A 23,317-nucleotide genomic window follows, 5' to 3' on the forward strand; every position below is an offset into this window, starting at 1 on the left:
ATATGCATTGCTCTTTATTTGATTTTCCTTCTGAACACTTTTTTTTTCTCCTTATGGAATGGCTTGGTAGCTATCTCTAACTAAAAGAGTTCTGTGTATCTTTCAATGACCAGAGAGGTATTAATGCTCTCATGAATTCTTTTCTCTCTGATTACTACACCCAGAAATGAGGGCTGCTTTTCTCATGTTTGAATAGTCTCTCTTTTTAACACTTTTATGGAATTAATTCCTCAGAGTACTGCCTGATATACTTAGGTATTCAAGTCCAAATCTTCCCTCTTCTAACAGATTGTGTATTACATGATAGGGAGGGAATGCATCTAATTCTTCTTCATATTCACACAGTGTTTAACTCAATACCTAGCATAAAATTGGTACTTGCTAAGTATCTGTCAAATAAATGACTAGATGAAAAAATAAACGTATTTTGTGTTCATAACACATCAAGGTTTAAGGCTCTTTTTTTAGCAGTTCTATTAGAATATCTTCAAATAAAAACTTGATATATTAAAGGCAGTTAAAATTGTTTTCATTCAACAAGAACTAACGAGCTTAGAAAGAAAGAAAAATGTAATGAAATCTAACAAGTGTTGAGAACGTCTAACTATTATTCACTAGCTAAATACCTTGCTAACTCGTATTTCATTTACTCCTCGCAATATTCTCATGTGTTGAGATTATCCTGATTGTACAGATGGGAAACAGTCTCAGCTTAACAAACTTCCTTCAGGACACAGCTGAGCAGCTTATGAGTCTCTATGGTGTGCTTCTTTTCTAAGGACAAAGATGCCTCATATTATTTGTATTCAATTTTTAAAGAATTTGTTTGACTCTAGCATCTCAGTTTACAAACATGGAAACCAAAGTTCTGAGAGTCTGAACCCGAAACTTGTGCTCAGTCTGCTGACTTCACTCTGCCCCCTCATGTCATCTCCAGCTCCGACTTGCTCGATCGCTAAAGCAAGACTTCTCTTATCCATAGTGTCTTACACGAATGCAGGCCCTAAAATGACAAGTAATTTATCACTTTAATTAGTTTAAAATTAATAATTTAATAGTTAGAAATTTATTAGTGTTAATTTAAAAAGAATTCCATAAAACATGCATATATGTGATTTTCAGCAGTTAAATACATTTATAAAATGCATAGGGACACTCTGACTCAACAGTCCATACCTAGATTTACTCTGTTCTTGGGTGTATATCTAGCAGAAATGCCTAATATACACACCAAAAGACAAGTATAAGAATATTTTGGGGAATACTTCTTATCATGACTTTGTAATATATATAATATATTCACCAATGGACTACCATGTAGCAATGAAAATGAACAAGCTAAAATGATGCAAGCAATATGTAGACTCTCACAGATATACTGTTGCAAAACAGAAATGTAATACATCTGTATGATTCAGTTCAGTTCAGTCGCTCAGTCATGTCCGATTCTTTGTGACCCCATGAACCGCAGCACGCCAGGCCTCCCTGTCCATCACCAACACCTGGAGTCCCCCCAAACCCATGTCCATCAAGTCGGAGATGCCATCCAGCCATCTCATCCTCTGTCGTCCCCTTCTCCTCCTGCCCTCAATCTTTCCCAGCATCAGGGTCTTTTCCAATGAGTCAGCTCTTTGCATGAGGTGGCCAAAGTATTGGAGTTTCAGCTTCAACGTCAGTCCTTCCAATGAACACCCAGGACTGATCTCCTTTAGGATGGACTGGTTGGATCTCCTTGCAGTGCAAGGGACTCTCAAGAGTCTTCTCCAACACCACAGTTCAAAAGCATCAATTCTTCTGCACTCGGCTTTCTTCACAGTCCAACTCTCACATCCATACATGACCACTGGAAAAACAATAGCCTTGACTAGACAGACCTTTGTTGGCAAAGTAATATATCTGCTTTTTAATATGCTATCTAGGTTGGTCATAACTTTCCTTCCAAGGAGTAAGTGTCTTTTAATCTCATGGCTGCAATCACCATCTGCAGTGATTTTGGAGCCCAGAAAAATAAAGTCTGACACTGTTTCCACTGTTTCCCCATCCATCTGCCATGAAGTGATGGGACCAGATGCCATGATCTTAGTTTTTTGAATGTTGAGCTTTAAGCCAACTTTTTCACTCTCTTCTTTCACTTTCATCAAGAGGCTCTTTAGCTCTTCTTCACTTTCTGCCATAAGGGTGGTGTCATCTGCGTATCTCAGGTTATTGATATTTCTCCCAGCAATCTTGATTCCAGCTTGTGCTTCCTCCAGCCCAGCGTTTCTCATGATATACTCTGCATAGAAGTTAAATAAGCAGGCTGACAATATTCAGCCTTGATGTACTGCTTTGCCTATTTGGAACCAGTCTGTTGTTCCATGTCCAGTTCTAACTGTTGCTTCCTGATCTGCATACAGGTTTCTCAAGAGGCAGGTCAGGTGGTCTGGTATTTCCATCTCTTTCAGAATTTTCCACAGTTCATTGTGATCCACACAGTCAAAGGCTTTGGCATAGTAAATAAGGCAGAAATAGATGTTTTTCTGGAACTCTCTTGCTTTTTCGATGATCCAGCGGATATTGGCAATTTGATCTCTGGTTCCTCTGCCTTTTCTAAAACCAGCTTGAACATCTGGAAGTTCACAGTTCACGTATTGCTAAAGGCTGGCTTGGAGAACTTTAAGCAGTACTTTACTAGCGTGTGAGATGAGTGCAATTGTGCTGTAGTTTGAGCGTTCTTTGGCATTGCCTTTTTTGGGATTGGAATGAAAACTGATGTTTTCCCATCCTGTGGCCACCGCTGAGTTTTCCGTATTTTCTGGCATATTGGGTGCAGCACTGTCACAGCGTCATCTCTTAGGATTTGAAATAGCTCAACTGGAAATCCATCACCTCCACTAGCTTTGTTCGTAGTGATGCTTTCTAAGGCCCACTTGACTTCACATTCCAGGATGTCTGGCTCTAGGTGAGTGATCACACCATCGTGATTGTCTGGGTCGTGAAGAACTTTTTTGTACAATTCTTTTGTGTATTCTTGCCACCTCTTCTTAATATCTTCTGCTTCTGTTAGGTCCCTACCATTTCTGCCCTTTTTTGAGCCCATCTTTGCATGAAATGTTCCCTTGGTATCTCTGATTTTCTTGAAAGATCTCTAGTCTTTACCACCCTATTGTTTTCCTCTATTTCTTTGCATTGATCGCTGAGGAAGGCTTTCTTATCTTTCCTTGCTATTCTTTGGAACTCTGCATTCAAACGGGTATATCTCTCCTTTTATCCTTTGCTTTTCACTTCCCGTCTTTTCACAGCTATTTGTATGATTCAATTTATGTAAATTTGAAACAGGCAAAATAACCTACGGGGCTAGAATTCAAAAGAGTAGTTACTCTTAATGAGAGGTAGTTAGTTACCAGAAGGGACCACGGGGCAGCTTCTGATAATGTTCCATTTCTTGGCCTGGATGATGGTCAGAGACATTTCACCCTGAAAAATCACTGAGCAGTACTGATGATATTTAGTTTTCAATATGTATTTTTGTTGTTTAGTTGCAAAGTTGTGTCCAATTCTTTTTGACCCTATGGACTGCAGCACACCAGAACTCCCTGTTCCTCACTGTCTCCCAGAGTTTGCCCAAGTTCACATCCATTGAATTGGTGATGCCATCCAACCATCTCATCCTCTGTCATCCTCTTCTCTTCCTGCCCTCAATCTTTCCCAGCATCAGGGTCTTTTCCAATGAGCCAGCTATTGGCCAAACTATTGGAACTTCAGCTTCAGTCTTTTCAATGAGTATTAAGGATTGACTTCCTTTAGGATAGGCTTCCCTGGTGGCTCAGTTGGTAAAGAATCCACCTGCAATGCAGGAGACCTTGGTTCAATTCCTGGGTCAGGAAGACCTGCTGGAGAAGGGATAGGCTACCCACTCCAATATTCTTGGGCTTCTCTTGTGGTTCAACTGGTAAAGAATCCGCCTGCAGTGCAGGAGATCTGGGTTTGATCCCTGGGTTGGGAAAATCCCCTGGAGAAGGGAAAGGCTACCCACTCCAGTATTCTGGCCTGGAGAATTCCATGGACTGGAGAGTCCATGGGATTGCAAAGAGTCGGACACGACTGAGCAACTTTCACTTCACTTTCACTTTCCTTTAGGATTGACCGATTTGATCTCCTTGCTTTCCAAGGGACTCTAAATTTGTATATTATATTTAAATAAACTTCCATTAGAACTGACGAGTCTGTAGAATATAGACCGTTTGAAATCTTTGTCACATTACATTCTGTTGGATCCAAACTCAGTTGGTTAAACTCTATCTAACAAGAGAAAATTTACTTCAACATATAATCCAAGTTGATCTTAAAATTAATTCTTAGACTTTCTGATAAATAAAATAGATTCTTTGCAACTGACATGATTGACGGACCTTAGCTAGCTAGGCTGAAAAACTTGTAGACTTTTTAGCTTGACAGAGTTATGATTTCATTCAGAATGGTAGATGTATTTACTGATGGCCCACTTGCAATTATTTGGATTTACTAGTGTACCAAGTCTTGTATAAACCACATCATAGCATTGTTCGGATTTCCAGCCACATGTATAAAGATGCTTTCTGTTCCACTTAAGAATCTCTATTTTTATAAGATTATTTTCCCCCTCTTCCTTGACATTTCTCACCATGTTCTATAAAATGTTAATTACCAGATAAAATATAAACTATCTGAAGTGTTTTTTAGTTCTTAAAATACACAGGAAATGACATTTAATTTCATTGAAGTACAAAATCTGTTTATTTGTCTAAGATTATACTCCTTGGTTGAAAACATTAGGTGGCATATGTTACTTCTTACCCCAGAACACACTTCACAGCTAAGCAACCTGATGCCCGTGAGAAGCATATTAGCTGATAACATAGACAGGAGAAGAATCCAGACATTCTGGTTTCCCGAGTACAGTGCTCTTTCTTATAAAATCATGGCAAAAAGTGAGTAATTTTACAATGGCCAAAAAGAATTTAATATGATTTTCTTACTATAAATTAGTCTTCTGGAGAAGTCTCTTGAGAGTCCCTTGGACTGCAAGGAGATCTAACCAGTCCATCCTAAAGGAAATCAGTCTTGAATATTCATTGGAAGGACTGATTCTGAAGCTGAAACTCCAATACTTTGGCCACCTGATGCAAAGAACCAACTCATTGGAAAAGACCCTGATGCTGGGAAAGATTGAAGGTGGGAGAAGAAGGGGATGACAGAGGATGAGATGGTTGGATGGCATCAGCAGCTCAATGGACATGAGTTTGAATAAACTCCAGGAGTTCGCAGTGGACAGGGAGGCCTGGCATGCTGCAGCCCATGGGGTCACAAAGAGTTGGACATGACTGAGCGACTGATCTGAACTGAAGAAAAGTCATATGCTGGGTTTCCAGGAATCAGACTCTGAACAGAGATTGGAAAACAGGAGATTTATTAGCAAGTTTCTTTAGGAATAACACCTGTGAGGATAAAGGGTGCAGGATTGCTGGGAGGGAGCTAGTAAACTAATCAGGTATTGTTATCACCATTCACTTTGTAAATCGTGTCCGACTCTTTGAGACCCCTATGGACTGTAGCGCCCAAGCTTCCTGTCCTTCACTACCTCCCGGAGTTTGCTCAAATTCATGTCCATTGAATCGGTGATGCCATCCAACCATCTCATCCTCTGTCACCCTCTTCTCCTCCTGCCTTCAGTCTTTCCCAGCATCAGGGTCTTTTCCAATTAGTTGATTCTTCACATCTGGTAGCCAAAGTATTGGAGCTTCAGCATCAGTCCTTCCAGTGAATATTTAGGGTTGATTTCCTTTTGGATTGACTGGTTTGATCTCCTTGCTGGTTGGCATATGGAAAAACCCAGACAAACTATTTGGCCAACCCAAAAGTTTGATGGAGGACTCAGCTGACAGTACAGATTGCTCTGCTGATGGAGTTATCCTTCTAGGGTGTTCCAAATGAGGTGAGGGGTGGGAGCGGTTCTGTAGTCTTTGGTGCAGACTGCTCCTAAGAAGTAAGGTGCAACCTTGGTGAGCAGCTTCTTTGGCTGAGAGCAGTTCCTGGAGTGATGACAGATTTTCTTACAGTTTCAGTGTTTTATTATTCTATGGATCCTAATTATTTGGCCTTGGAAAGATTCCTTTTCCATTCTCATATTGTGTTTTCTTCTGCTGTAAAATGCCAGAGGAGAGGTGAAGAATAGATCTAGGTAAGATAGAAATGGAAGCAGATACCCTGTAGGATCACATCAGCTGTACAATTTTAATAATTCACTGTATGAGTTTGTTGAGTAACAAACTCTTGAATTTCTTTCTTTTTCATTCCTTGTAAATATTTGAAGGAAAAAAAATGTAAGATCAGCCTCTAAAGAAACTAGAAGTTTCAAAAAGTTTAACTAGATGCTATTTAAAAAGACTGAGCAGAAGAAAGCATACAGTTTTGCTTTAAGGATAGTTTGGATGCTGCTATGGTTACTGGTTGGGGGCCTTTCCAGAACATTCCCTATGAGAGCCAACATTTTCTTCCCCATCCTCACTATCTGCTTTAGTCACTTGAGTGCAGAACTCAAACAGTTTTCAGTATCTTTGGAAAATTTTGACTTATATTTTAAGTGGTCATATATTTTTTTAATTTTATTTATCCTTGAACAGTTTTGTTTAGATATAATTTATGTATGTAACTGTACATATTTAATGTACAAAGTGTAGTAAGTTTAGACATGCATTCACCCATGAAACCATCAGCACAAAGTCATAGACAGATAAGAAGGTTGTTGTCAACAGTATTTATTATTAAATGTTATTCAGCTCAGTCTTGGGGCAGATCTGTTGGGACTCAGGAGAAATTAATGTCAATAACCAACATTTCCACCCTGCTGCGCTTCTAGGTGGATGCTCTCTTTAATCCTCAGAACCACATCCTAAAGTTGGTACCACGATGATCTCCACTTTACTGATGGAAAAAACAGGAAATAGATTACATACCCTCTCATGTGAATGTATAGTTACTTCCTATTACCTAACAAATTACCTCAAAATGTAGCAACAGAAAACAGCCGTTTATTTTTTCAACAGCTTCTGAGCATCAGGAATACAGGGATGATTTCGCCAGGCAGTTCCAGCTCAGGGTCCTCAAGACATGACTCCTGGCTTCTTCCAGAATGAAGGATCAGAGAGAGAGGGGGGAAAAGAGAATGAGGAAGAATCTCATTTAACCTGTTTTTGGAAGTGACGTAGCATCACTTCCGTTGCGCTCTTTGGTCACCAGACCAGTCTGGGTGAATTGTGGCAGGGAACTCCAACAAGGATGCAAATACACGAGGAGAGAATCAGGGGGCACTGTCTTAGATGTTGGCTGTGACATTTATTCCCCACCACATGGCAGAACTAGATGATGAATCCAGGCAGTCTGACCTAGTGTTTGGGCCCTTTACCACTATTTTAAGAATAACAGCAGAACGTGTTGTCATGAATGTTCACTATTTTCCTAAAGTAGGAATTTGTGGATACTTGTGGCTGGCATCCAGAGACAATTGCTTGTCAAAGGACAGCTGAAAATGGGAAGGAGATTAGAGTATTTATCAAGGGTGATGGAAACTACAGTTCCCAATAGTCCAGATTATATGTAGGCCATTGCCAGAAAGAAATGCTAAAGAGAGGCAGAATGAGAAATCATTTCCCTTAAGCTCTTTGCACTTTAAAATATTATCTTTACTCTTCGTTCACCTCTCCTCCTCAACAAATCTCTCAAATTGTCAAGTATCTTGGGGAGAAGCACCTACAGAGAGCTTTATTTCTTAAAATGGTACCTTTAAAAATAAAATCTGTATTTTAGATTTCCTATAGGTCATGTTTAACGCCAACATTTTTGTAAATGTTGTTAAAGTTTTTGAATATCAGTGTGCCCTGTTCAGGAAACTAAGTAATTTGGTGGTGAGGGAATTTCTACTTGAAAAATCTTTATGCATCAGTATGAGAGATAAATTCAATTGTCAGAAAGCTGTGTCAGAACAGATTTCTTGTCATAGTTGGCCACAGAGCAGAGATTTATTGAAAATGTTTGATGATATCGCTCTCTGAGCTGTTTCACATAAACAGAGCAGGGCGGTGAACGCCTTGAATTGTACTGTGAGGATGTGTGCGTGTTCGTGTTTCTGACTCTCAAAACTGACATGTAGGGGAAAATACAAAAATGCCCTTCAATACACGGTGTTAGGTCCAACTTATTTCAGAATGATTAGTTTTGCAACAAGGTTTATAAGTAAGGGTAGGTGTCTATTCTATTTTAGAAATGAATCATGGATCAGAATACTTCAAAGCTTTGGAATACTGACTATTCTATTCACATGAGGGAAATAGAACAATGCAAATTTCTGAGTTGCTGAGACATACAACAGATTTATCATTTTTTTAAAGAACTTTTATTATTTGCAAACCTTTTATACTCAGGTCAGTAGTCAAAATGCAAAACTCATAGAAAGTAAAATTTCTTTTCTTAAGTAATGAAAGACTTGGAACTGGAATATGAATTTAGTCTCTTGGGTTCTCTCCGCTCTCTAACTTATACAGAGTCTGTGGCTTGCCAAATTATTTTATGTTTCTCTATTCAAATTTATTCAGCACCAACTGGAAGATATTTATGACATTCTTTTTCTAACTGCGTTCTAAAATATTGGTTAAATTCAGATAACAATATTGATTAGAATGTGCACAATTTGTCAAGTGGGTGCCTTCTATGTTTAAGGGAGACTATTATTGTCACATTTATTTATGAGTAAAAATTGTCAACACAGGAAAAGCTTTGCAATTTGGCAGTCAACCTTAATGACTGTATATTAATCTCATTTTGATTGGTAAGATGTATGAATTCAATTAACTGCTTCAGAGACTGAAATTTTGAGTTATAGGAATACAGACTTTGTTATTATATGACTTTTATTTGCAAATGTATTCAAATCTATTACTATTATTATCATAGTAACATAGTAACTATACACACCAGGAAACTAAATAATACATAATGAAATCATGTAAAAAATCTCCAGTGGGTTAAAATGACAAATTTATAAATATTTCTTCTAGAAAATCCTTCTTGTTAACTCATTTGAAAAATATAAAGTGTCTCTAGCACTGTACTATGACAGACACAAAGACTACAAAATTATAACCTTTTCCTTTAGGGAATTTATCATTATTTTGGCTGGTATCTGGCTTGAATTTCTGATTTTTTTCAAAAGTTCCCTTGTCGTTTTATTTCTTTTCCTTTTTATAAAGTCTGTTCATGTGTTTGTATAGCCACAATCTACTATTTATAAAATATCTGATTAAATTACAACATCTTTATTTATGGTGTTATATATCAGTTAGTCTAAATTTTTTATTGAAGTCCTCCCAAAAATAATTTAGAAAATCTTTGTATCACCACACACATTTTTAATTCAATATTTTAAGTTAAATATTATAAGTTAAATATCTGTAAAATACATAATTTTTCTGGTATTCTACTCTTTTAAATAAAGCCAAAAGTATAAAAATGCCATAGCAATTTGATACCCACCATCACCCATTTACAAAGTATCAATACGTAAGGAAGTTTCCCTTTTACAGAGAAAAGTTTGTATCACTCATTTTGTTCTTTAACTAATACCTACAATTCACTTCCCCACAGAACAACATAAAATTGTCAGCTCTGAGAACTCTCATAGAAAGTTAAATAGTATTTCAGTTAACAAGTAGATAATGTCCTCTAATTTTTCTGGAAGTAAAAGTTATATTCAAGTATTTATTAATCATTCAAGTTATTTACTTTCTAATTTTCTAGGAGGTACAGCTGTAAACAGCCTTATCAAGACTTATACATCTACAGGTTTTATTCACTTAGAGGTTCTTCTTCTAATACAATATACTAAGATAGGATTGAAATATCACTTACATCTTTACTAACATAAGTTTTTGAAAAAATATTTTATCCCATTAAATCATTAATATACATTCTTATTTGATTCAGATAAAGCACCCATTACTTAACCTCCTTAAAAAAAGAGTTAGTCCTCATTACCAAAACAGTCAGTCAAAACTTTCTATCTGAAAAAAGACCTGGCTTCGTTTTTCAATCAAACATGTTAATATGCACTTCAAAGAGTGTTATAAATATAGTGAAATTAAAGTCTCAAATGCAGTTTTACATATATACTGCTAAGTCGCTTCAGTCGTGTCCAACTCTGTGCGACTCCATAGACGGCAGCCTACCAGTCTCCGCCGTCCATGGGATTCTCCAAGCAAGAATACTGGAGTGGGTTGCCATTTCTATGTGTGTATATATACACCCCTCCCTCTGAGTCTCCCTCCTTCCTTCCATCCCGCCCTCTAGGTTATCACAGAGTGCCGGGGGCGGGGGGCTCCCTGTGCTATACAGCAGCTGCCCCCCAGCTTTCTATTTTACACACGACAGTGTATACATGTGTGTGCTCAGTCGCTTTCGTGTGTCTGACTCTTTGCAACCCTGTGGACTGTAGCCTGCCAAGCTCCTCTGTCCATGGGAGTCTCCAGGCAAGAATACTGGAGTGGCTTGCCATGCTCTTCTCCAGAGGATATTCCTGACCCGGGGATTGAACCAGGGTCTCCTGAACTGCCGGTGGATTCTTTACCGCCGAGCTACCGGCGAAATGTATATATGTCAGGTTCATTTTCTCAATCCGTCCCACCCTCGCCTTCCCCTCTCTGTCCACGTGGCTGTTTTCTGTGTATGTGTCTCCATTCTTTCCCTGCAAATGGCTTCATCAGTGCCATTTTTCTAGATTCCGTCTATATGGGTTAATATATGATACCTGTTTTTCTGTTTCTGATTTACTTCACTCTGTATAACAGGCTCTAGGTTCATCCACCTCACTACAACTGATTTAAATCATTCCTCTTTACGGCTAAGTAATATTCCATTGTATATATGTACCACATCTTCTTTATCCAGTCATCTGTCGATGGACATCTAGATTGCCTCCATGTCCTGGCTATTGCATATAGTGCTGCAATGAACACATTGGGGTACCTGTGTCATTTTGAAGGAACCCTTTTAATTTAAAGTGCTATGTATTTCATGTAATTAATCTGCATTTTTAAGTCAAAATATTTTAAAAACCTGTTTCTAACCAACAATAATGTAATATAATTTGTATCTTGATGAAATTACTTTGTAAAAGGAATGTGATTTAAAAATAAAAGATTTTACTTTGGTAAATGTACACTGCTGTGCATGTTGAACTTCAGCAACTGCCCTTAGGGTGTAACTAAATTAAAAAATCATAATACAATATAAATAATTCATTAATTTTATAGATAAGAATATGCTGTTGAAATTGAGCATTCCAGCAGCTAGCTTAATTTTTATTTTTTGTTAATAAGAGGTAGAGCATGCTAAACATTTTATAAGATGAAGATTGACTTACACTGAGAGTATTTCATAATATGATACAATTCAGTTCAGTTGCTCAGTTGGGTCTGACTCTTTGTGACCCCATGGACTGCAGCATGCCAGGCCTCCCTGTCCATCACCAACTCCCAGAGTTTACTCAGACATGTGTCCATTGAATCAGTGATGCCATCCAACAATCTCATCCTCTGTCATCCCCTTCTCCTCCTGCCCTCAATCTTTCCCAGCATCAGGGTCTTTTCCAATGAGTCAGCTCTTCGCATCAGGTGGCCAAAACATTGGAGTTTCAGCTTCAACATCAGTCCTCCCAATGAGTATTCAGGACTGATTTCCTTCAGGATGGACTGGTTGAATCTCCTCACAGTCCAAGGGACTCTCAAGAGTCTTTTCCAACACCACAGTTCAAAAGCATCAATTCTTCAGTGCTCAGCTTTCTTTATATTCCAACTCTCATATCTATACATGACTACTGGAAAAACTATAGCCTTGACTAGATAGACTTTTGTTGACAAAGTAATGTCTCTGCTTTTTAACATGCTGTTTAGGTTGGTCATAACTTTTCTTCCAAGGAGTAAGCGTCTATTAATTTCATGGCTGCAGTCATCATCTGCAGTGATTTTAGAGCCCCCCAAAATAAAGTCTGCCACTGTTTCCACTGTTTCCCCATCTATTTGCCATGAAGTGATGGCATTGAAACAGATTGATTATATTCTTTGCAGCCAAAGATGGAGAAGCTCTATACAGTCAGCAAAAACCAGACCAGGAGCAGACTGTGGCTCAGATCATGAACTCCTTATTGCCAAATTCAGACTTAAATTGAAGAAAGTAGGGAAAACCACTAGACCATTTAGGTATAACATAAATCAAATACCTAATTCATAATGTGATACAACTGAACAGATATTTGAATAATGGAATCAGACAATGCTCACCAAACCTAGAAAATATTGTGTAAGATACCATCTGTAGGTTTAGACCAATGTAACTTCAAACGCGTTTTGGTATTTCCAGAAAACATTCAGTTGCATTTAAATTAATGTGTCACTAAGTTGTACTATTTCAGCTGCTTGAAAGTTTTTTCTATTAAACATAAATCCTTAGTGTGATTATTTAAAGTATACTTTAATATTCTCTCTTCAAACTATAGATCTCCAAAGCATTACTTTCCTTCACAGAATTAATAGAAAATCCCCACATTTTTAGCCCGCTCTGTATAATGTATTCCATTTCTGAACAATCTAATGTTTCTAACATCATCGTTTCTGTCTAGAAGAAAGAATAAGATGAAAACAAAACTAAACCAAATAAAAGCCAGGGAGCCTTAAGGTGTCTTATGAATCACTTCTTTGAAACCATGAAAAGTTTTCAACCTCAGGGTAATTCTTGCTAGTGAGATTCTTGAAGAGTGAGTTGTCTTTTCTGAAGTAAGAAAGGGACTTTCTAGAAAGAGAGAAGTAAGTAAAGGAACCTACATGAAACTATGAAGAGCATCCATGGATTTGAAGATGTGAAAATGTAGCCATTTCCTTTTTGCTTGTTAGGAGAATGCATGGGATTGAAAATATTAATGACAACACCTTTGTTTTGCAGCTGTCGTGAGTGCCATCCCTGTGCCAACCCTAGAAAGTGCCCAGTACCCAGGAATCCTTCCATCACCCACGTGTGGATACCCTCACCCACAGTTCACCCTCCGGCCTGTGCCATTCCCAACACTGTCAGTGGACCGAGGTTTCGGAGCAGGAAAAAGTTAGTGTATTGCATTTTCCTTTCTTTTTACTGAGAACAAATGAATAACATCAGTAAAGTCTTGTCAAGCGTGTAGCATTTTGATGTTCTTATCCTTTGTAAAGAGGGATTCAGCTGTGACCTGAGTACTACAATTTTCTTTTTCAGCATGGTCAGTTTTTTGGACCCTAAATATGTATTGGGACTGATTTTCTAGGAGTCTTTCCACAGTCCATTGCACTGACAATATGAAGAGTTGTGAGAAAAGAAAGCTTAATGGGTTCAGTAAAACAGTGACGTGATGGGTGCTGGAAATTAATATGTTCTGTTAAGTGGGAAGTAAATAAGCAAGTGACTGAACTCCAACATATTCTCACTATGTGTCTGTTCGTAATAGTTAAAGATGTCTCTTTGATTTTCCTTATTAACCAATACCTGTATGAAAGCTTTAGCTTTCTTTAGTTAAATCAGCCATTTGCAACACCATAGATAGACCTTTTTCACTTTTAATTTATAAGAAATAGTTATTGGAAATAAAAAATTTCCAGACTAGTATTTCATCTGTTTTTATGTATTTATTTTTCCAGCTTTAATGAGGTATAATTGACATTGAACAATGTGTTGTACCATGTGTTGATTTGATATACTTCTCTATTGCAAAATGATAATCACCATAACCTTAGCCAACACTCCCATCCATGGCACATAATAAGCATTTCTTTTTTGTCGTAAAAACATTTAGGAGTTACTCTCTCAGCAACTTCTGAGTGTTTAATACAGTGTCATTAACTAGAATCACTCCTCTGTCCGTGGGATTCTCCAGGCAAGAAGACTGAAGTGGATTGCCATCTCCTTCTCCAGGAGATCTTCCCGACGTGGGTCTCCTGCTTGCAGACAGATTCTTTACCAACTGAGCAATGAGGAAAGCGCATTCTATACATTATATCCCCAGAATGTGTTCATCTTCTAACTAAAAGTCTGACCAAATATATCCTTTTTTCTCTCATCTCCCAGTCTCTAGTAAACATTATTCTAGTTTCCATGTCTATGGGTTTGGCTTTTTTAGATTCCAAATCTATGTGTATTTTAGATTCCATATTTGGAATCTTTCTCCACCTGACTTATTTCACTCAGCATAAGGCCTTTAAGAAGAAGGCAATGGCACCCCACTCCAGTACTCTTGCCTGGAAAATCCCATGGACGGAGGAGCCTGGTAGGCTGCAGTTCGTGGGGTCGCTAAGAGTCGGACACGACTGAGCGACTTCACTTTCACTTTTCACTTTCATGCCTTGGAGAAGGAAATGGCAACCCACTCCAGTGTTCTTGCCTCAAGAATCCCAGGGAGGGCGGAGCCTGGTGGGCTCCCATCTATGGGGTCGCACAGAGTCAGACACAACTGAAGCGACTTAGCAGCAATGCCTTTAAGGTCTATCAATGATGTTGCAAATGTAGATGCCCTTCTTTCGCATGGCTGAATAGTATTATGTGTGTGTGTGTATATACACATACATTTTATATGTATCTCACATCTTCTTTGCCCATTCATCCTTGATGAAAACTTAGCTGTTTCCATGTTTTGGCTATTGTGAATTATGCTGCAAAAAGCATGGGAGTCTCAGCCATAAAAAAGGACGAAATTGGGTCGTTTGTAGGGATAAGAATGAATCTAGTGTCTGTCATACAGAGTGAAGTAAGTCAAAAAAAGGAAAACAAATATTGTATATATGGAATTCAGAAAAATGGTACTGATGACCCTATTTTCAGGGCAGGAATAGAGACACAGATGTAGAGAATGGACTTGCGGACACAGCAGAGGAAAGAGAGGATGGGACAAATTGAGAGAGTAGCTTTGCGATATATATATCATATGTAAAATATATCGCTAGTGGGAAGCTGCTGTATAGCCAGGGAGCTCAGCTCAGTGCTATGTGATGTCCTAGAGGGGTGGGGTAGGAATGTGTGGGAGGGAGGTTCAATAGGGAGATGGTATATGTATACTTACAGCTGATTCACACTGTTGTACCACAGAAACTACCACAACATTGTAAAGCAAGTGTGTGTGTGTTGCTAAGTCGTATCCGACTCTTTGCAACACCATGGACTGTGGCCCGCCAGGCTCCTGCATCCATCCGTGGGATTTCCAAGGCAAGAGTACTGGAGTGAGTTGCCATTTCCTTCTCCAGGGGATCTTCCCAACCCAGGGATTGAACCTACATCTCTTGCATTGGCAGGCGGACTCCTTACCACTGAGCCACCTGGGAAGCACCTGTAAAGCAATTATCCTCCAAGTTAAAGAAACAATATTAAAAATAGTTGGCAAAAAAAAAAAAAATGCATGGGATTGCAGAATCTCTTTGATATCCTGTTTTCATTGCCTTTGGCTCTTTACCCAGAAGTAGGATGGCTAGATTATATGATTGTACAATTGTTAATTTCCTAAAGTACTTACATACTGTTTTCTACAGTGGCTACATCAATTTATATTTCTACCAACAGTGCAAAAATGTTTTCCTTCCTCCACATCCTTTCCAACACTTCTTATATCTTATCTTTTTTATTTTAGCCATGATAACAGAGGTGAGGTGATATCTCACTGTGGTTTGATTTGCATTTGATTTGCATTTCCCTAGTGATTAGTGATGTTGAGCACTTTTTCATGTATCTGTTGGTCTTTTGTATATCTTCTTTGGAACCATGTCCATTCAATTCCTCTGCACATTTTTTAATCACATTTTTGTGTTTTTGCTTCTGAGTTGTATGAGTTTTTATATATTTCAGATATTAACCACTTAATCATGTATTTCATTTGTAAGAATTTCTTTCCCTTACCTTTTCATTTTCTTTCTTTATAGAAGCTTTTTAATTGGATATAGTTCCACTTGCTTATTGTTGCTGTTGTTGCCTTTGCTTTTGGTGTCAAACAAACAAACAAAAAAAATCATTGCCAAGATCAATGTCTAAGTTTTCTTCCAGGAGTTTTATAGTTCTTGGTCTTATGTTCAAGTGTTTAATCCATTTTGAGTTTATTTTTGCATATGGTACAAGATAAGGGTTCAGGTTCACTCATTCACAGTGACTGTTATTCAGTTTTCCCAGCACCTTTTATTGAAGAGACCGTTCCCTCCCCATGGTGTATTATTGAATTTCATTTTAAATATTAGTTGATTTTACACTTGGGGATATATTTAGGCTCGCAGTTCTGTCCCTGTGGTCTGTGTCTGTTTTTATGCTAATACTATACTGTTTTAATTACTATAGTTGTGTAGTATAGCTTGAAATCAGAAACTATGATGCCTCCAGCTTTGTTCTTAGGTTTACTTTTGGTTCCTGAGTTCCATGCAAATTTTAGGGTTGGTTTGTTTGTTTGTTTTCTTTTTCTATTTCTGTTAAGATTACTTTGGAATTGCAGTAGGGATTGATTGAATATATAGATGGCTTTGGGTAGTCATTTTAACAATATTAATTCTTCCAACCCATGAACACAGACTATCTTTCCATTTTTTGTGGCTTGTTCAATTTCTTTTATCAAAGTCTAGTAGATTTCAGTATACAACTGTTTCACCTCCTCAGTTAAATTTATTCCTAAGTATTTTGTTCTTTTTGATGCTCCTGTAAATGAGATCGTTTTCTTAATTTCTCTCTCTGATAGTCTGTTGTTAGTATATCAAAATGCAGCTGATTTCTGTATATTGATTTTGTATCCTGAGAGGAGTATTTGTTTCAAAGAATGTACAAACGGAGAGAGATTCTCAAGCTATTATACGCACCCTGGTGATTTTTCCTGTGCTATTTGGCTTTTTTTCCCTTCAAGCACAGCATTTTAAAATCGATTTTATGGCATTCTTCTCTTAGTTACGAACAGGTGACTCAGCATCTCCTGTGAGATAGGATATTTCGTAATAGATAAGATGGTAACAGCAATAAAATATATTTGTGGAGTAGCTATATGTTTTCCAACCCAACAGGGACAGCTCTAAGAAATCATAAATTGTCGAGTCGTAGCAGGTTAGAATTAAAAGGCATCAAAAATCTGCCAAGAGAGAATTAGATTTATTTTTCTTTTTCTCACTACACATCATGTCTAGAGAATAAAGTTGTGTGCAAAAACTCAAAGAAAAAAAGTGCTCCAGACCACACTGAAGGGATTTAAATAAAGATGTGAGAAGTCGAACACCCCCAAATTTCTGAATCCCAAGACAACTAGGATGATAATTCTAGTCAAAGGATTCAGAGCACACTAGTCCCTTCTTCAATTTCTGAAATGAACTATCCCCAAGAGAAAAGAGGTTTATAGTTTTAGTTTAGTTTTCTTCTCATTGCTTCATTGTTCATTTATATTCTCTTACTGTAAAAGGAAGTGTCAGAATGGCCTTTATCTGTTCATTCCAGCAAGACTGAGATAGCCAAAGTTCACTACTTTGTCTAAAACTGGAAATTAACTATTTTATTCGTGGGTGTTCCTGTAAATTTTTAGTTATACTTCATATTTGTCACAAGCATCATCTCCTTCCGAAAATCAAACATCCCACTGACTCCTTCGTTTCTCTCCTGATCTGGCATAGCATGCAAAACTGTCTCATCAAACCATGGGGAAAATGACTTCAGAAGTTACATTTCAATGAAAAGGAAAACAACTGAACTAGTATAGAATTTGTTTTCATCTGTGGTTAAGGATCACAGATTTGTTTATACCTTTGTTTAGTCTCACATACCACTCTGATGCAGGATTTTGATAGTGGAGGAGGCTGTGCATACCTGGGGTCAGAGGGTAAACCTCTGTATCTTCTGTTTGATTTTGTTACAACTCTAAAAACTGCTCTAAAAATTAAGGTCTGTTAGAAAGAAAAGGTGGGGGAGTGGGGGAGAAGGGAGTGAGAAAGAGAAAAGAAGGAAGGAGGGTAAGCAGGAAGAAAGGGAGAAAAATGTAGTTGCCTTAGTTGATTTTTATTTTAATTTGCTTAAAAGTAATATTATTAAATACATTTAAAATTATATCACTATTATGTAACATATAATGTGAACATAAAATAGATAATGTATTATATAAAGTTATGCAAATTAAGGATTCTTAACAGAACTCTTTGTTTAATAATTCTTGAACCTCATCTAAAATCAAAAGGCATAGACTTTGTACTCCTGGCCAAGATACCATAGATTTTTTAAAATATACGATATACTCAATCCTTCTTCAAGTATTTTTTTGACCAAAGCTATGTTCAGTGCAAAAGGGATAGGAACTAATATGTGTTTCCAAGTGATGGCTTTGGAAAAAAATACATAAAACAAGCATTCTCTTTTCTAGGAAACTAAATATTCTCTAAATCACTGTCGGAAACAGGTAAGTTCCAACCATTCAGTATTGGTTTCTAAATGCCTTGGAGAACACTAAACATCCCAGTTCTCTCTCAAGCAGAAAACATTTCATGTCTCTGGCTGGAGATGTCTTATTAGTCACCTTGAAAAACAGCAAAAGGCACACATAGGAAAAAGAAACATTTGACTGTGGGAAGTGGAGCAACTCGCCTTTCTCAGAAGTCATCAGAGACCTTTGAGTTTGAGAGATGACTCACTAACTCCCTGCCCCCAAAGAAGGCTGCTATCTGGAGACACTAATAAAGCTGAATTTCTCCCCTTCCATAACGAATGGAAAGATACAGGATACAGTGCATTTGCATAACACATATTTAGTGATCCACGCATAAAGGTTTATACAGTTGTGATGGACAAATATTTCTTCTTCCTATTAATAGCTTCAGGTTTGGGGGAACAACAAAAAGAGATGTATTTTGAAAACTTCAAACACTCATCTGTAGATCTCATTTCTACAAGTCAGTATAAAATCGGTGCCTCCATTTCCTCCTCTTTGAAACAGGTACTAGAGGTGATGATGTCCACTATTGTTTTCAGTGTTTGCATTGTCTCAGTGAGAACACCAGTCAACTTTCTCTAGGTTATTGTTCTCCCGCACCTCTCTCCCAAATTGGAAATCAGTTAACAAATGGAACTTGCCATCAATAAAATCAGAACAGTGGAGTTCATGGATTTTTCTCTAGGGTCTTAAAAAAAAAAAACTAGCTATAAGGAATTGGGATTATGCAGGATTACTGAGTGATGTTGTTCTTCTGAGATTAATGGGTGAATTTGGTTCATGTCTTGAAGTGTCTTTGTTTAGAGTTATTCGTGTGATATATTTCTTTCAAATATTGCAATCTGAGATGGAAGGAAAATCCTCATTTCCGTTTTCGCAATACCTTTGCCAGTTATTTTGTAGCAATTATTTATGTGTTGACATTAATTATTGTAAATTGCCTTGAGATTTGACTCTGCTGTGTAACTGTATGCTATTTGCACCATGAATTCCTACCATCTCATCATTTGAAAAAGAGTGCCTTGCCAGGACCTATTTGATTCTCACTTTAGTCTGTGAAATGCAAGGAGGCTGCACTTTGTGAGCGAAAGGAGGTTTTCTTTGCTTTTGGAGCTCTTTGCATGGCTACATGTCATGTCAGAGAGCCAGTCTATTTCACAAAGGTGTCCTGAAGCTGGCACCTGAACTGGCCAAACAGGCTCATATGAAATGAGAGCTTTTCTCCAGTGGAGCAGTTGCTATTATGTTTGCTTGAGTTTTTTCACTGCCTTAAATGTCAGCCAGTTCCAAAAGGCACTTTTTTTTTTTTCCTCTGTGCAAAATATAAGCATTATGAATCACCTATGGAAAACCTATACCTTGCCATTGTATTAGGTATTAAGCAAAATTAACATTTTGAACAAAACAAAAACAATCCTTTGTGCATTACTGATACATTCAGTCTTAAGGCTGGACCCTCTCATTCCCACCTAGCACATGAGGTTAGGCGCTTTCCTCTTCACTCTGTGGCACGAAATGTTGATTTTGCTAAAGAGCTGGTCCAGTGGTATCAAGCCATCATTACTTCCCTTGGTGTCACGAACAACACTGTGATGTTCCCAGTGGGAATCATGGTAGCCAACTGAAAACCTGGGAATGGAGGACTAGGCATGCTCAGCATTTTTGTTTTCAAATATGTTAAAGAGAAAAGGAATGGTAGTGCCCACCCCCAAAATTCAATGAAGTCAACAGAATTCATGAGAAGCCTGAAGTTTTTAAGTAAATAAATTTTAGAAGACTAAAAAAATGCAGTTTTATCAAACCTATGATCATAATAATATTCTAATATAGATCTCTTTCATTTCAAAAATGTAGAAGAAATAGAAAAGAAAAAATATGAAGGAAGGAATGAAGAAAAGAAAGATATCACAAAATATTACTACCTCTGTAAAGACTAAAGCAGTTTTTAAAATATGATATAGATTTACTGCAATCCATCTTCAATAGAAAGAATTACAGCAGATTTCTGAGAAAAATTGTGAAATTACTGCTCATAGAGAGGCATTTTTAATATGATGTGCATGCATTTGATAGTTGTGTCTGACTCTTTATGACCCCATGGTCTGTAGCACACCAGGCTCCTCTGTCCATGGAATTCTCCAGGTCAGAATACTGGAGTGGATTGCCATTTCCTCCTCCAGGGGGATCTTCCTGAACCAGAGACTGAACCCTCATCTCCTGTGCCTTCTGCATTGCAGGTGGATTATTTACCTGCTGAGCCATTGGGGAAGCCCCTAATATGATGACATGGACCCTTTAATAAAAACTAACCCTTTGGTAATAAAAGAAAGACCTCATTGTTGGTTCCTGCAACTGCATCTTTCAATCTAAATCTAAGAGATACTGTATTTTTATCTGGGCAATTGACTATTGATCATTTATTCCTTTAAATTAAATATGAGTCCAGAGTAAAACCTGCATAATTTTCTTTGCTTCTAAAACTATACTCTCAGTCACCTAATTACACCATCTTGATGGAACACAAGTTACACGCATATTCCTCTTACCCTTTACAGTCTTAAAAGCAGTTTAGCTTCTTTTAACATCTACCTGAAGTTCCCTTTCCCTTTTGCCTTTGAGAACCAACATCACCCAAGACTAGCCTTAATGTTTTCCTTGCAGCCCCACGATTTAACCTTGAGATTATATATGCACATGCATATATGTTCATATTTGATAGGACATCCTAGCATAGAGATAAGGTACCTCTCTTCAGACTCTGCTTGCCATCAGAGTTCTATCTAGTTTGCCTGATTACTTATTTCCTTATTTGAAGAAATATTTAATCAAGTCTTTGCCCATTTTCTGGTTCCGAGTGCTACATGGCTCCATCTGTCCTTGGCCAACCCTGTACCTTTCCACCTCCATCTTTGAATGGGGTAAGCTTGAAGCCTCCCTGGTGACCCAGAGGACCTCTAATCCTTTTTGAATATAAAAAAATGAGCTTTAGTATCAAATGCCTTCTACAGGCACATTTCACTTTTGAATATCTTTTATATCTTTAATCTCTACCCCCTTCAGCATTATCAGATTTTCTGTCTCCTCTGCCCTTTGCTGACCTCACTGAGCCTCCCAGAGAGATGTCTCAAAATTATCTCACAAACTAATTATCTTGAGATATTACCTGCGTAGAAATTCTCTTTCAAAAGTAAGAGATTATCTTCTATCACTGCATCTTCTTCTGCCTTTACCCAATAGCACTTTCTTAAGAAATAATCAGAAATATTCTTCTTTGATCCACACTTATACCTACTATGCAGCTGTGTTCATTTTCAATTTAACTTGGATCTGTTGACTCTGAAGATGAATGGATAAAGTCAAATCACAGTGTTCTTAGCATGAAAAACTGCCTGGCCAATATTTTAGTAAAACTCAACTGTGTTCTCTGGAGAAAAAGGTGTGTTTCTACACACAAAATTGTCCCAGTAGCCAAAGGCTGTCACAAACAACTATGTGAAACCTCTTCAACCATAGTAATCTGAATGAAAATTACAAGGTCTGCTATCAAAGGGGAAAAACTGCAATTCTGCATTCAGGCAACTTGTTTCAGCAGAGTCATCTCTCATGTAACTTCTTAGATGGATGTGTATCTATTTTGTTTCAGAAGATAATGACAATGGTTATTATTTGCATGATTTTATTAGCAATGCCTGAGCACCCAGTAACTCTAAAGTGTTTGATAGCTGACATGGCATATTTAAATCACAGAAAAATTGGCATATTGGCTGGTAGATAATAATGCAGCTGTAACCAGGTTTGGTACATTGAATTTCACTGACATTGCTACTGATGAAAGGAGAAATAACTCTCTCTTCTCGCTTCATCACTTATGATTGCAGGGCCCAGACAATTCAGGCAATACAGTTGGCGCTGTGTATCTTTTACTATTCTTCCTAGAAGAGATAGCCTTCTCCTACTGGGTCTGTTTCTACTGTTTAAAGGGGCAGTGCTAACACGTCCCATAAACGCAAGAGGATAGTGGGATGAAGATGTTCTTAAATGTGAAGAATAGATTGGCCACATCCTGGCATAACTCTGTAAATTGTTCGAGTGACTTAGAGAAAGCCCACTTTGTTGTGGAATAATGAATGGCTTCTACTGTCTTTATTGCAGCTGTGAGCGAAGGACCAACCACCCAACAGCCACCCATGTTGCCCCCAGCACAGCCTGAGCATCCCAGCAGTGAGGAGGCACCCAGCAGAACCATCCCCACGGCCTGTGTTCGCCCAACTCACCCCCTTCGCAGCTTCGCCAACCCTTTGCTACCTCCACCAATGAGTGCAATAGAACCGAAAGTCCCTTATACACCGCTTCTGTCTCAGTCAGGTAAGTGCCCATTTGTCTACATTTAGAGGCTTTGTTGTCCTTGGTGGCTCTGCGTAAGTGCCTGAGGCTTCCTGAGAAGGCTCGGACGTGATGTATGTTTTGGATGCTGATCACGTGGCCAGTGCGCTCGTGTCTTTGGCGGATTTTTGTGGTGCAGCTTTTTAGTATTTGCCTTGTAAGCAGCTGGCTGATTGTGCCTTTCGTTCCTTTGGAAAGTCATTCATTGATGCTGAATGTGAGTTCAGTACTTATAATATGTGCTATAGGTATGCTCACTAGAGAATACTGGACTTTCTGCTACGTGGGTTGTCAGATTTAAAGCTAGACTCCGAAATTAAGAGTTCAAGGTACAGAAGTCTGCGGAAATCACTTTTTTAGAGAAATGTATGTAAATCTCATAATTCTGTTTTGCTCCTTTCAATGGTCATCTTCCAGGGGTTCTTA

At 38.0% G+C, this 23,317-nt stretch overlaps 1 protein-coding gene across 4 annotated transcripts in view; it reads left to right on the forward strand.

Moving 5' to 3' along the window:
* Positions 1-23,317, forward strand: part of DCC (DCC netrin 1 receptor) — a 1,991,552-nt gene that overhangs the window by 1,907,293 nt on the left and 60,942 nt on the right. For all 4 annotated transcript variants that reach the window (XM_081562140.1, XM_081562141.1, XM_081562142.1 and 1 more), the window contains 2 exons: positions 13,006-13,161; positions 22,661-22,873. In XM_081562140.1, coding sequence (XP_081418266.1) covers positions 13,006-13,161; positions 22,661-22,873 — 369 coding nt within the window. The remainder of the gene's footprint in view (positions 1-13,005; positions 13,162-22,660; positions 22,874-23,317) is intronic.

This window comes from Giraffa tippelskirchi, chromosome 14 (genome assembly GCF_054371585.1).
Source record: "Giraffa tippelskirchi isolate mGirTip1 chromosome 14, T2T-mGirTip1v1.2.pri, whole genome shotgun sequence".
In the NCBI taxonomy this organism is placed as follows: Eukaryota; Metazoa; Chordata; class Mammalia; order Artiodactyla; family Giraffidae; genus Giraffa; species Giraffa tippelskirchi.